Source organism: Ranitomeya variabilis, chromosome 7, assembly GCF_051348905.1.
Source record: "Ranitomeya variabilis isolate aRanVar5 chromosome 7, aRanVar5.hap1, whole genome shotgun sequence".
Lineage (NCBI taxonomy): Eukaryota > Metazoa > Chordata > Amphibia > Anura > Dendrobatidae > Ranitomeya > Ranitomeya variabilis.
In genome coordinates this window covers 16659612-16672872 of record NC_135238.1, presented here as the reverse complement: position 1 = coordinate 16672872, position 13261 = coordinate 16659612, and the positions used below count along the sequence as shown (strand labels likewise).

General features: G+C 47.2%; 1 protein-coding gene and 1 long non-coding RNA gene across 2 annotated transcripts in view; one reads left to right on the top strand and one right to left on the bottom strand.

Moving 5' to 3' along the window:
* Positions 1–13199, top strand: part of PPL (periplakin) — a 39213-nt gene extending 26014 nt beyond the window's left edge. Inside the window, exons 8-22 of the mRNA XM_077274249.1 lie at positions 438–545; positions 854–949; positions 1058–1180; positions 2730–2876; positions 2960–3111; positions 3602–3696; positions 7616–7782; positions 7913–8091; positions 8203–8341; positions 8590–8783; positions 8864–9014; positions 9094–9177; positions 9352–9465; positions 9624–9716; positions 9822–13199. Coding sequence (XP_077130364.1) covers positions 438–545; positions 854–949; positions 1058–1180; positions 2730–2876; positions 2960–3111; positions 3602–3696; positions 7616–7782; positions 7913–8091; positions 8203–8341; positions 8590–8783; positions 8864–9014; positions 9094–9177; positions 9352–9465; positions 9624–9716; positions 9822–12488 — 4509 coding nt within the window. The 3' untranslated portion in view covers positions 12489–13199. The remainder of the gene's footprint in view (positions 1–437; positions 546–853; positions 950–1057; positions 1181–2729; positions 2877–2959; positions 3112–3601; positions 3697–7615; positions 7783–7912; positions 8092–8202; positions 8342–8589; positions 8784–8863; positions 9015–9093; positions 9178–9351; positions 9466–9623; positions 9717–9821) is intronic.
* Positions 4658–4952, bottom strand: LOC143785960 (uncharacterized). Its single transcript, XR_013218175.1, has 3 exons — positions 4922–4952; positions 4856–4882; positions 4658–4699 (listed from the first exon to the last, which is right to left on the bottom strand). It is a non-coding gene; the product is annotated as an uncharacterized LOC143785960 (long non-coding RNA).
* Positions 13200–13261: the final 62 nt, after the last annotated feature.

Here is a 13261-nt window from a genome sequence, read left to right as displayed (position 1 = left end):
CTCCTGCTCCGATACTCACCTACACACTGCCCCCTACAGAACACCACAGACCCCAATACTCCCCTACAGAGCACCTATGAGAACACCGCTTCCCCCGATACTTGCCTACACGAGAACATCGCCCACCCCGATACTCGCCTACAGAGCACCTATGAGAACACCGCTTACCCCGATACTCACCTACACACGGCCCCCTACAGAGCCTATCCCCATACTCCCCTACACACCGCCTACAGAAGAACACTGCATGCCTCAATGCTCCCATACACACCACCTACATGAATTCTCGCCCCACTTCAGTCCTCCTCAATACTCTGCCTTATTGAATATCCCGCCTACTTCAGTGCTTCTCTAACCCCCCCAGTGCTCCATCTACCCAGATACTCCTCAAAAATCGCCAGGACGGATCCCAATCTAATCTCTCTCTTCTTTAACAGAATTTCATCCAAAGAAGTCTGGAGACCAAAGAACAAGAAATCAACAAACTTCAGGAGGAAGGAGATAAGCTGTTGGAGGCTGGACATCCTGCCAAAATCCCCATAGAGGTTAGTCAGTGTACAGGGCTGAGGGTCACGGACGTACAAGCTCCTTCCTTCTGTCCTCGTCTGTGACCGAGAACATGGTGACCTGAAGAAGATGGTTTCCGTAACCCATCATAGACCTCCATCAGGACGATAAGCGTGGTGGATCATGGATGGGGTGGTGATTGGTAACATGCCGCCTTGACAGTGGTGTCTTCTCAGACCTTCTCAATGCCAAAGACTTAGGAAAGCTGTCCACCATGGTCCATGTAGTCCACCATCATATGTAAGGATACAGATTAGGCCCCATGTTCTGCTCTGTGTTACTCCAGGCTCACATGGAGGCCGTGCACGCCGACTGGAAGGAATACCTCAACCTCCTGATCTGCGAGGAAAACCACCTGAAGTACATGGAGGATTACCACCAGGTAAGAACTGAGACCATCTATGGCCTTCCCCTGGTAGCCCCCCGAGAAGAGAGGCATAGACCCGGCTTATATTATGGACGGGGGACAATGAATCTGTCTCCTATCCAGTATTACCGAGACGCCAAGGACACCCAAGACCTGCTGAAGAAGGTGGACAGCGACCTGGATCACAAGTATAACCCCGACTTCAAGGACAGCTACCAGATAGAAGCTCAGTTACGTGACCTGGAGGTAAGACAGGAGCGAGGGTGAGGAGGAGGCGAATGAGAGCGAGAATGGCGGAGGAATGAATGATGGAGAAATGTACATGTCGGATTTAGGGGAATGAACAAACATGACTGAAGGGTAAAGAGGTGGTGTAAAAATGAATGAATATAGGGGAGAGAGAAATGGAAAAAAAAAAAGTGGAGAAAAGGAAATGAATGAACGAATGCAGGGTAGAGATGAATGATGACAGATGTTAACAAAAAACCCCAAAGAATGAATGAAAGCTCGTAAAAGAATGAATGAAGGACATGGGAATGAATGAGTAAATGGTTAATTATTTAATACAGAGTAGTGACAAATAAAAACAACATGTAAGTGAATCAGAAGAATGAGTAAATAGTTTTTATTTTTCCACTATGTAGAGGGAAATGAATGAATACAGGGTAGTGACTGATAATAAAAAAAAACAAAGAATGAGGAAAAGAAGAATGAATGAATACAGGATAAACGTGGGAGCAAAAAAAAACAGCCCCAAAGAATAAATGAAAGCTCAAAAGAGGAGAGAATGAAATGGTTAATGAATGAATACAGGGTAGTGATAAATAATAAATCATGTAAATGAAACGGAAGAACGAGTAAATACTGGTAGGAAAATGAATGAATGATGAATGAAAGTAGTAAAATAAAGAATGGCTGAATAATGTGTAGAGAATAGTAATAGGTATAAAGTATAGATGAATGAATGAATGAATGCAGGGTATAGAACTCCCAAAAGACAGAATGCAGCATATGCATAAGAGAAGAAAGAATGAAGGATATTGGAAAAGATGTCATAAAAAATAAATTGAGGCTAAAAAGAATGAAGTGTAGGAATGAATGATGCTCAGATATAAAGATGGCAGAGAAGACTGAGAATGAACGGCCCAGAACATGAATGAAGAATAGAAATGAATAAATGTCAGATGGGAATAATCACAGGATCGATGGCGACGACTGTAAGATACAGAAAGTGAATGAATGACGTCACTGAATGTACGGTATAAAGGAATGAATACTGACGTGAGAAACCCGCAGGGTAAATAATAGGGAATGATGATAAAACTATTGAATGAAACATTTAGCAGAATGAACTAAGCATGGAGCAAGTACAGGAATGAATACTGAGGTGGGAAGAATGAAATGGAAATAATGCCAAATTAGGAAAAACAAAAGGAACGAAGGTGGAAATGAATGAAGAGGTGCAGCATATAGAGGAGATAGGAATGGACAGGAGACGCTGAAAAGAGTAAAAGGACAAAAAAATTAATGAAGGGTTTAATGAGGAAAACTGAATGAATGGTAGAAAGGTGAAAGAAGTGTAGATGAATGAACTATGGTGAAAATGAATAGCTGAGAGATAAGATATGGAGAAGAATGTAGTACAGAGATGAATGAATAATAGAATGAATTATGGCTAAGCATGAATGAACCAACAGTAAAGGAATAAAGGGTAGAGATGAATGAATGAAGGGCATGCGTCCAGGCTCGCCATGCTGGGGGGTATCAGTTCTATCAGCGCTGTGCTCCGTCTTAGGACCAGGACAAGGCTCTGGATAAGTACGAGGAGGTGGTCCGCTCCTTACAGAAGCGCAGTCACCAGGTCGTACCCCTGAAGTTCCGGCGGGAGACCCCACTGAAGCCCATCCCGGTGGAGGCCGTGTGTGACTTCTACTCAGAGGAGGTGAGCTGCGCCAATCATCGGGGTCTTCTGGGGTCATCATTGGAAGGCCCCATCCTATTAATACTCATGTCTTGTTCTTGTAGGGCGAGATTACCCGAGGGGCTCAGTACACCCTAAAGGCGAACAGAGGGGAGAAATGGGAGGTGACCGACGGCAATGGGAAGAAGCAGGTGGCGCCAGGAGTTTGCTTCACCATTCCCCCCACTGACCCCGAGGCCCTGACGCTGGCAGAGAGGTGAGCGCAGGACTCATTAAATCTTCCATGACCATTATGGGGAATTATAGGTGCATTGACAACTGGGAGGGGCTGTAACTGAAGATGGGGATTGTGGGACGGGTTATAAGGCTATAGGAGTTTGTTATAAAGGAAGTAATGTACAGTTATAACAGCTGGCAAAGTTATAGGAGGTGGTTACAACCTGCATGTGATATGACAGCTGCTTAGAAGAGTGGTTATAATAGTTCAGGGAGGGATATAGAGTGGTTATAATAGGGGAGGAGATATGGGGAGTGGTTTTAAAATGATCAGGGATATACGGGTTGGGTATAACGGTATATTTGTTAGTGACCACCCCCAAGGTTCCTCCCCTATGTGCAGGGGCGGAGCCGGTCACTGTGCAGGGGCGGAACCATACGTTATGGCTATTATTGCCTATGGAGAAGACTTGACTTGTGGTCGCCCCATCCGTCTCCTTCTAACTCATCCCCCTGATATTTATTTTCAGCACGGCTAACCAATACCGGAACACGAAGCAGAAGGCGTCCGGCTGTAAGAACGCGTTAGTGCAGCGCTGCGAGGATCTCAAGAGAGAGTCCAAAGGTTAGAAGAGCGCGGGAGTGCCAGCGATACCTGCACCCCCTTGTCCTGCGACCGCGGCCACCTGCTGTCACTGAGTCCTTGACATTAGGAGATGACCAAAATAATCTGATAAAGGACGGAGCACAGATGGTCGGAGGCTGCACTGGGGGCTGTCAGCCATTATGTAATGTAATCTGCACTGCGGGGGCCGCTGACAACCGCTTCAGAGAAGCCCCTGGAACCGCATGTTATGTCAGACCACTAAGCGCCTCAGTAAAGGGACATGGAGGCCGGGTTCATGCTGAGAGTTGTACTCAAACTAATGGACTTGCATTAGGCTCAGAGATTTCCAGCGTCCTGTCCTGGCAATTTCGAAACAAGATATCACCTTGTTCTGTCAGGTTCCTCATTCCTGACTGACCATTATCTGCGGCGAGAGGTTTTGCCTACAGGAAATCTACCATTGAGAAGGCCCCAACTGACTAGTCCACATCTCCACAGGCCTATGCACAGCGAGCTGCAATGCTGGGTGCCGGCCGACACCTTTCTATCACAGCTGTGATGCTCTGCGTGATGACACCTATCATAGCTGCGATGCTCTGCATGATGACACCTTTCTATCATAGCTGCGATGCTCTGCATGATGACACCTTTCTATCACAGCTGCGATGCTCTGCATGATGACACCTTTCTATCACAGCTGCGATGCTCTGCATGATGACTCCTTTCTATCACAGCTGCGATGCTCTGCGTGATCCGACACCTTTCTACCACAGCTGCGATGCTCTGCGTGATCCGACACCTTTCTCTCACAGCTGCGATGCTCTGCGTGATCCGACACCTTTCTATCACGGCTGTGATGCTCTGCGTGATCCGACACCTTTCTATCACAGCTGTGATGCTCTGCGTGATCCGACACCTTTCTATCACAGCTGTGATCTGACACCTTTCTATCACGGCTGTGATGCTCTGCGTGATCTGACACCTTTCTATTACAGCTGCGATGCTCTGCGTGATCCGACACCTTTCTATTACAGCTGCGATGCTCTGCGTGATCCGACACCTTTCTATCACAGCTGTGATGCTCTGCGTGATCCGACACCTTTCTATCACAGCTGTGATGCTCTGCGTGATCTGACACCTTTCTATCACGGCTGTGATGCTCTGCGTGATCCGACACCTTTCTATCACAGCTGTGATCTGACACCTTTCTATCACAGCTGTGATGCTCTGCGTGATCCGACACCTTTCTATCACAGCTGTGATCTGACACCTTTCTATCACGGCTGTGATGCTCTGCGTGATCCGACACCTTTCTATCACAGCTGTGATGCTCTGCGTGATCCGACACCTTTCTATCACAGCTGTGATCTGACACCTTTCTATCACGGCTGTGATGCTCTGCGTGATCCGACACCTTTCTATCACAGCTGCGATGCTCTGCGTGATCCGACACCTTTCTATCACGGCTGCAATACTCTGCGTGATCCGACACCTTTCTATCACAGCTGTGATGCTCTGCGTGATCTGACACCTTTCTATTACAGCTGCGATGCTCTGCGTGATCCGACACCTTTCTATCACAGCTGTGATCTGACACCTTTCTATCACGGCTGTGATGCTCTGCGTGATCTGACACCTTTCTATTACAGCTGCGATGCTCTGCGTGATCCGACACCTTTCTATCACAGCTGTGATCTGACACCTTTCTATCACGGCTGTGATGCTCTGCGTGATCCGACACCTTTTTATCACAGCTGTGATGCTCTGCGTGATCCGACACCTTTCTATCACAGCTGTGATCCGACACCTTTCTATCACGGCTGTGATGCTCTGCGTGATCTGACACCTTTCTATTACAGCTGCGATGCTCTGCGTGATCCGACACCTTTCTATCACAGCTGTGATCCGACACCTTTCTATCACGGCTGTGATGCTCTGCGTGATCCGACACCTTTCTATCACAGCTGCGATGCTCTGCGTGATCCGACACCTTTCTATCACGGCTGCAATACTCTGCGTGATCCGACACCTTTCTATCACGGCTGCAATACTCTGCGTGATCCGACACCTTTCTATCACAGCTGTGATGCTCTGCGTGATCTGACACCTTTCTATTACAGCTGCGATGCTCTGCGTGATCCGACACCTTTCTATCACGGCTGTGATGCTCTGCGTGATCTGACACCTTTCTATTACAGCTGCGATGCTCTGCGTGATCCGACACCTTTCTATCACAGCTGTGATCTGACACCTTTCTATCACGGCTGTGATGCTCTGCGTGATCCGACACCTTTTTATCACAGCTGTGATGCTCTGCGTGATCCGACACCTTTCTATCACAGCTGTGATCCGACACCTTTCTATCACGGCTGTGATGCTCTGCGTGATCTGACACCTTTCTATTACAGCTGCGATGCTCTGCGTGATCCGACACCTTTCTATCACAGCTGTGATCTGACACCTTTCTATCACGGCTGTGATGCTCTGCGTGATCTGACACCTTTCTATTACAGCTGCGATGCTCTGCGTGATCCGACACCTTTCTATCACAGCTGTGATCTGACACCTTTCTATCACGGCTGTGATGCTCTGCGTGATCCGACACCTTTCTATCACAGCTGTGATCCGACACCTTTCTATCACGGCTGTGATGCTCTGCGTGATCCGACACCTTTCTATCACAGCTGCGATGCTCTGCGTGATCCGACACCTTTCTATCACGGCTGCAATACTCTGCGTGATCCGACACCTTTCCATCACAGCTGTGATGCTCTGCGTGATCCGACACCTTTCTATCACGGCTGCAATACTCTGCGTGATCCGACACCTTTCTATCACAGCTGTGATCTGACACCTTTCTATCACGGCTGTGATGCTCTGCGTGATCCGACACCTTTTTATCACAGCTGTGATGCTCTGCGTGATCCGACACCTTTCTATCACAGCTGTGATCCGACACCTTTCTATCACGGCTGTGATGCTCTGCGTGATCCGACACCTTTTTATCACAGCTGTGATGCTCTGCGTGATCCGACACCTTTCTATCACAGCTGTGATCCGACACCTTTCTATCACGGCTGTGATGCTCTGCGTGATCCGACACCTTTTTATCACGGCTGTGATGCTCTGCGTGATCCGACACCTTTCTATCACAGTGTGTAGAAACTTTCAGCGATCTATACGGCAGTTCTTCTGGCATCAGACTGACAAGTGTTTCCGAGAGTATTTCCATAGTCCGTTATACCCCATCTGTGAGGTAGAGGATAATTTGTAGACCCACACTGATCCCAAGAAAGTATGTCTAGGTCTTAAACGGAGCAGAGGTGCGGAAGCTCGATCTCGGCTCCATTTCATCACCTACGGGACTGCAGAAGCAGAGTCCAGCCCTATTGAATATCCTACATGGACCTGATGAATAATGGGAACACCCCACAATGCCTAGTTTCTCAGGAGCTCTCCGCACCGGCTGAACCCCAGGATGCTCCATGAGATCCGTCGTGTGTCAGGAACACCCCACAACACCCTTTGCTTTGGAGATGACCCAGTCGTCTGGCCACCATTTGTCCCTGCTCCGTCACGTTTGCCCATTTTCCCAGCTTCAGCATAAAGCAGTGAGTGACCGCTGTTGCTGTATAAATTATCAGACACTTGAACAGCTGCTCGCGTTTCGTGGTCTCTGATACATAATTTCCGTGGCTGCTGGCATGACTTGCAGTAAACAATCCAAGGCTATCCCACCCTCAGTAATTGGCACCACTACGCTAGGATCTTGGAAACCTTTCATGAATCCAGCGGTTTGTGCGCACCCTCTGTCAGCTTTATCCAGTCCTTTTATTTAATAGTGTCATGGATTTGGATCATTATGGTGGTGGCGGCCCTCAGATTCCCTGGTGCCCCCAAACATGATAGCTGGATGTGTCTTCTCCCTTATCCACAGTCACCACCAATGCCCAGGATACCCAGGGGCGGCAGCTGCTTGCCGGAATGGACAGAGTTATCACCGATCTAGACAGGCAGGAGAAATCGATCAGCTCCTACCTGCGTCCACCTCTGGAGCAGAACCGGGCAGTGCAGGACTCTTCCGAAAGACTGAAGGAACTCAAGGTAAGCGTCACAGATTTACACGAGTCCTCCAAAAAAAGTGTCACACTAAAAGCACTGGTTCCAGTTCAGAGATCACCTGCTATGGTCCACCACCGGGTAATTGATGTGTTTTGTTGCATCTTTCCTCCAGAACATTGCCAACAATGTGCAGCGTATCACACCCGAAAAATCTCAGCGGGTGCAGGAGTGCGAGGTCTATCTATCCAAGGCTCCAGAAGCCTCCAGCGCGCCCATCCTCCGAAGCAAAATCAATGAGACCAACAAGAAGTATGAAAGGGTTACCGATCTCTTGAGCACCGCTCAGGACAAGTAAGTGTCAGGAAAGCAGATGCCATTCACTTACTGGCACGGCAAAACCATACATCAATTGCAAGAATCCCAAATGGTAGCGACTCTTGTTGACTTGTCTCCGATTTCTAGGATTGAGACATCCAATAACCTGGAGGGAAGTTTGCAGAAGAGCCGGGACTTCCTCTCCACGTATGAAACCAAGCTGGGCCAGGATGACACTGTGCCAGAAGACCCCCGAGCTGTGGATAAGAAGCTGCAGGAATTGTCGGTAAGCAACCACACAGAAGTTGGAGAAGAATAGATTTTAGATGGCCATCAATGTCTTTTGGTCAGATTCTTGTATCTCGAGGTGACAAGTTGGTATTGTAGCAACAAAAATCAGTTTTCAAAGTATTTACCAAAAGAACAGACTGAAATTTCCTATCTGAGACAAGGCAGTTAATTTTCATAAATGATCTACCACCATTGATGCAACGATTGTGGTGGACTTCTGTCTTATCTTCTTCATCATTCCAGACAATCAGCTCCGAGCTCCAGAAGGGAAGAGGAGTCCTTGCCGAATCGGAGAACAACCTGCACAGCAGTAAACTGAGCTGCCAAAATCTCGCCAATCGTTTCCAGGAGCACTGCCCAGATATTGAGCGTCAAGAAGGCGAAGTGTCCAAACTCAACCAACGTTACTCGCAACTCGACCAGCAGATCCAGAGCAGGTGAACGACAGGAATCCATCACAGATCACGGTAATTGTTAAGATACGTACTGGCAATTTATAACGATTGCTCTCATTTAGGTCTCAGGGCTTGCAGAAAGCTAAAACGGCCTATGGCAACTACCGCAACAGCTACGACCAGCTCGATGGTTGGCTACATAACCTGCCCAGCTATGAGCCCAAGGACACCGACAGCGTCAACCAAGTGGAAACCAAGCTGAAGAACCAAAGGGTAAGACAAGCCTGAAGTGGAAAAGAAATAGTAGCGCTGGCTTGATCGGTAAAGTCACTCTTCCATGCTTTACTTGCAGCTTCTCTTGGCTGAAATAACAGATCGAGAACAAGACTTGGACCACGTGACCAGCAGCGCCCACCAGTACCAACAAGCAGTGAAGGTAATAACTTCCGAAGCATGGCTCCATTTCTTAATGACCTTGGATCCCAGTTTGCTCAAACTATTTTGTTTGTGGTCTTGGCTTGAGATTCTTGGTCAAGTGGGCACTGGATACCTAAATCGGTACCAGTTGTACATATACGAGCATGCACAGTGACACGTGACTCTTCTTTAGGACTACGAACTTGATTCGGAGAAGCTAAGGTCCGTTCTGGATATGGACAACCGCAGGAATACCTACACCCGGAGGTCCAGGGTCCTGTCACCAGCAAACAAAGTGAAGGAAGAGGTGTGTGGGGGGAACTATATTTTGTCATAATTTGAGCCAATAGAAGATACCAATTCTATAGACATAGGGCCATTCACAGTTTTAGCTGAGACAAGAATATACCCCCTTGATACGTTGAGTATCGATTAGATAGTTCTAACCATTTCTCGTCTTTGTAGGAGGCCGATTTATCAGCAAGATTCACCGAGGCCAGCGCGGTCAATAAACAGAGGCTGCAATCACTGGAGTTTGCCCAAAGCCTTCTACGCCAGGTAAGATGTGAAATAATCAAAAAGTTTCTAATTTCTACGATGGTGGAAGCATTTCAGAAGATGCCATATCGTCGATTGACCATGTTATGTACTTTATATCAACAGCAACCAGAGGTAGAAGTGCAAAAGCAGTCAATCCAGATGAGCCGATCAGAAAAACCTGCGGAAGAAACCTGGAAAATCAAGAAGATGTTGGACGATGAAGCCCAACGTCGTCAGCAACTGGAATCTGAGATCAGGAGCACTCAAGAGGAGATCATCTACCTTCAGAATCAAAAACCTCAGGAGACCATAGTCAAGAAAGAGGTGTTGAAAAAAGTCCCTGATCCACAACTGGAAGACGAGTACCACAAGGTCCTCGAAAAGGTTTCAGAAGAACAGCGCAGGAACAAATCTCTGCAGGATGAACTTAATTCCTTGCGCTACAAGGTACGATCACTGGAGTATGAGCAGAAAGACGGCGGTCAGCAATACATAGTGAAAGAGGTCCTAAGGATTGAAAAAGACAAGGAGCAGCAGGAAGACTTCCTAAGACTCAAAGAAGAGTTGGAGCAGCTGAACCGGCAAAAAGGGGCAAAGCAAAATGAGATTTCCAGCTTGACGGAGCGAATCTTCATCTTGACAGAAGAAAAGAACAAGCCTCAGGAGAAAGTGACAGAGAAAGAGGTGGTAAAGCTTCAAAACGATCCTCAGCTGGCCTCAGAATACAGGACACTTCAGGAGAACATGCAAAGAGAGAGTTCTCTGAGGCAGAAAGATGAAGAGGAGCTACAGCTGCTCCAGGAGAAACTGAAGCGCTTAGAAAAAGAGAGGGCCATGGCCGAAGGCAAAATCACCGTAAAGGAAGTGCTGAAGGTAGAAAAGGATCATGCCAGCGAGAGAGAGGTAGCTGATCTTCGTCGGCAGTACGAAGATGAGATGTCAAAGATTCGTATAACCCAACGTGAGAAGAATGAGCTCATTAGGAAGATAAGTATCTTAGAAGAAGAAAATGCGAAGGTTGTTGTCCAGGAGAAAGTACGTGAGATCATTCGGCCAGATCCTAAGGCAGAGAGCGAGTTAGCCAATTTACGTCTTGAACTTATCGAGCAAGAAAGGAAGCACCGATCTACTGAGGAGCAAGTGAAAGTTCTCCAGAACGAGCTGACGACCATAAGAGCTCGTGGCCCTCAGGTAGAAGTGAAAGAAATAACGAAAGAAGTCATTAAGCACAAGACTGATCCGGAATTAATAAAGGAGCTCGAAAGACTACGCCAGGAGATCTTGGAGAAGACAAGGGTGGTGGAACGATCAGAGCTAGAGATCACTCAGCTCAAACAAGAGATTCAGAGTTGGATTGATACCAAACCTCAAGTGCAGATTAAGGAGGTAGTTCAGGAAGTTATGCAATACCGTGAAGACCCTGCCACCAAGAATGAGGTAGAAACTTTGAGAGCCACGTTGGCTGAAGAGCAAAAGAAGCGCCTGGATCTTGAACGCGAAAGAATGGCCCAAGAGGACAAGATCAGACAAAAAGAACGAGAGCTCTCACAGGTGAGAGAGAAGGTGGTACAACAGGAGGTGGTGAAATATGAAGAAGATCCGCAACTGAAGTCCGAGGTTAATAGTTTATCAAAGAATATTGAAAGTGAGTTAAAGACGAAGGATCAACTGCAAGATGAGCTGCGGAAGTTACAGTGGAGGAAGTCCGAACTGGAGCGTCAGCTGGAGGAACTGGAAAGAGAAAGACAGGCTAGACGAGAGGCAGAGCTAGAAATTCAGCGTCTTAAAATCCGGCTGAATGAACTAGAACAAAGGGAGATTGAGACCAAAGAAAAAGTCACCTTGAAGCAAAAAGTAGTCTTACAACAAGACCCTCAACAAGAGAAGGAACATAATTTGCTGAAGCTTCAAGTTGAAGAAGAAAGACACAGGAGGCAAATGCTTGAGACCGAGCTGGATGTGCTAAGGAAGAAGCTTGTAACACTGGAGAAGATGGATGTGAAGGAGAAGGTTGTCTTCACAGAGAAAATTGAAGTAGAGAAGGATCCAGAGACGGAACTTGAAATAAAAAGGCTTAAGACCGTGTTGGATGATGAAGGAAAGCGCAGAGTTGAATTGGAATCTGAAGTTGACCGTCTCCAATCTCAGCTGTCTGAGATAGAGTTCAGCAACTCAAAATCCAACAAGGAGCTTGAATATCTGCGGGAAGAAGTACACAAACTTCAGATGGAAAAACAAGGTCTTCAGCTGGAGGCCCGCCATCTTCAGTCCGAAATAGAGATCACTATAAAGGAGGCTCAAGGTCTGAGAAGCTTAACTCAGGTGGACAGCGGCACCAACCTAGACTCTCGCTTATCTGCCCTGGAACAAGAACTTCGGGAGCTGAAGAAAATCTCTAGAGATAAAGATGCGGAAATCGAACAGCTTGAGAAACGTCTGGAAACCATGCAGATCAAAAGGGAACAGAGAGAGAACCATCTACGCCGTTCCATCGTCGTCATCGATCCAGATACCGGCAGGGAGATGTCTCCGGAAGAAGCTCGTAACTTGGGTCTCATCGACTGGAAGATGTTCGTCAACTTACAGAGTCAAGAATGCGACTGGGAAGAAACCACCATAAAGGGGCCAAATGGCGACTCCTCCGTGATCCACGATAGGAAGTCGGGCAAGAAGTTTAACATCGAAGATGCTTTGCGGAGCGGGCGTATCACCAAACGTCAGTACGAGAGTTACCTCAACAAAGAGATGCCCATCCAAGAATTTGCAGCCTTAGTGTCCGGGAAGAAGTAATCTTTTGGGTTGCTGAGGCGCCGCTCTCTGCGGGCCGTGACATAGACTTTAAACCAGATATCGCTGCCCTTTGGTCTGTTGCCTTCATCGACAGCAGAACTTCTACGCTTCTGTGATTCTTGGTTGACTCGTGTGCAGGAGATATGTTGCCGAGATAGTGCCATGACGTCCATAAAGATCTCCAAAGTCGCAAGGTGCGGGTGGAGGGGTCTTCCAAGTCACAACAGCCAGGTAGTACTGGACATGGAGGTCGTTCTACAGAAGGCAGAGACGCCGATGCACCAGCAACTTCATGGAAGGTTCCCAGACGTCGACCCTGTCCGATGGCAAGGTATTCTCACGCCCAAGAACTAACGAAAGTATCTCTTAAAGGAACATGCACTGAAAATTCGAGACTGTAGTAAAACGCCAAACCACTGAAGCATTCTCCTTTTTATGCCGTGAAAGAGCAAATAGAAATCTTCTATATATATATACGTTATATGTCATTTGGTATATGGTTTTAGATAGCAATTTTCATGCTCTGTCTTGTTACACATCTACCGTGGTGCCTTACTAACCCCCCTCCCCATAATAAAAAAAGAAAAAAGTGGTCCTCGGCCGAATCCTGGTTTCTGTACGTCTAATTCCTATATTTCTGAGTGGGGGGAAAAAAGGGAAAAAATGTATTTTATTTATGATAACGCTAAATAAAGATGCGGTGGTTTTGAACGCTCGGCCTCTTCTTGTCGCCGTCTGACGGGGTCTCGATAATTCAAAATTTACACACAAAA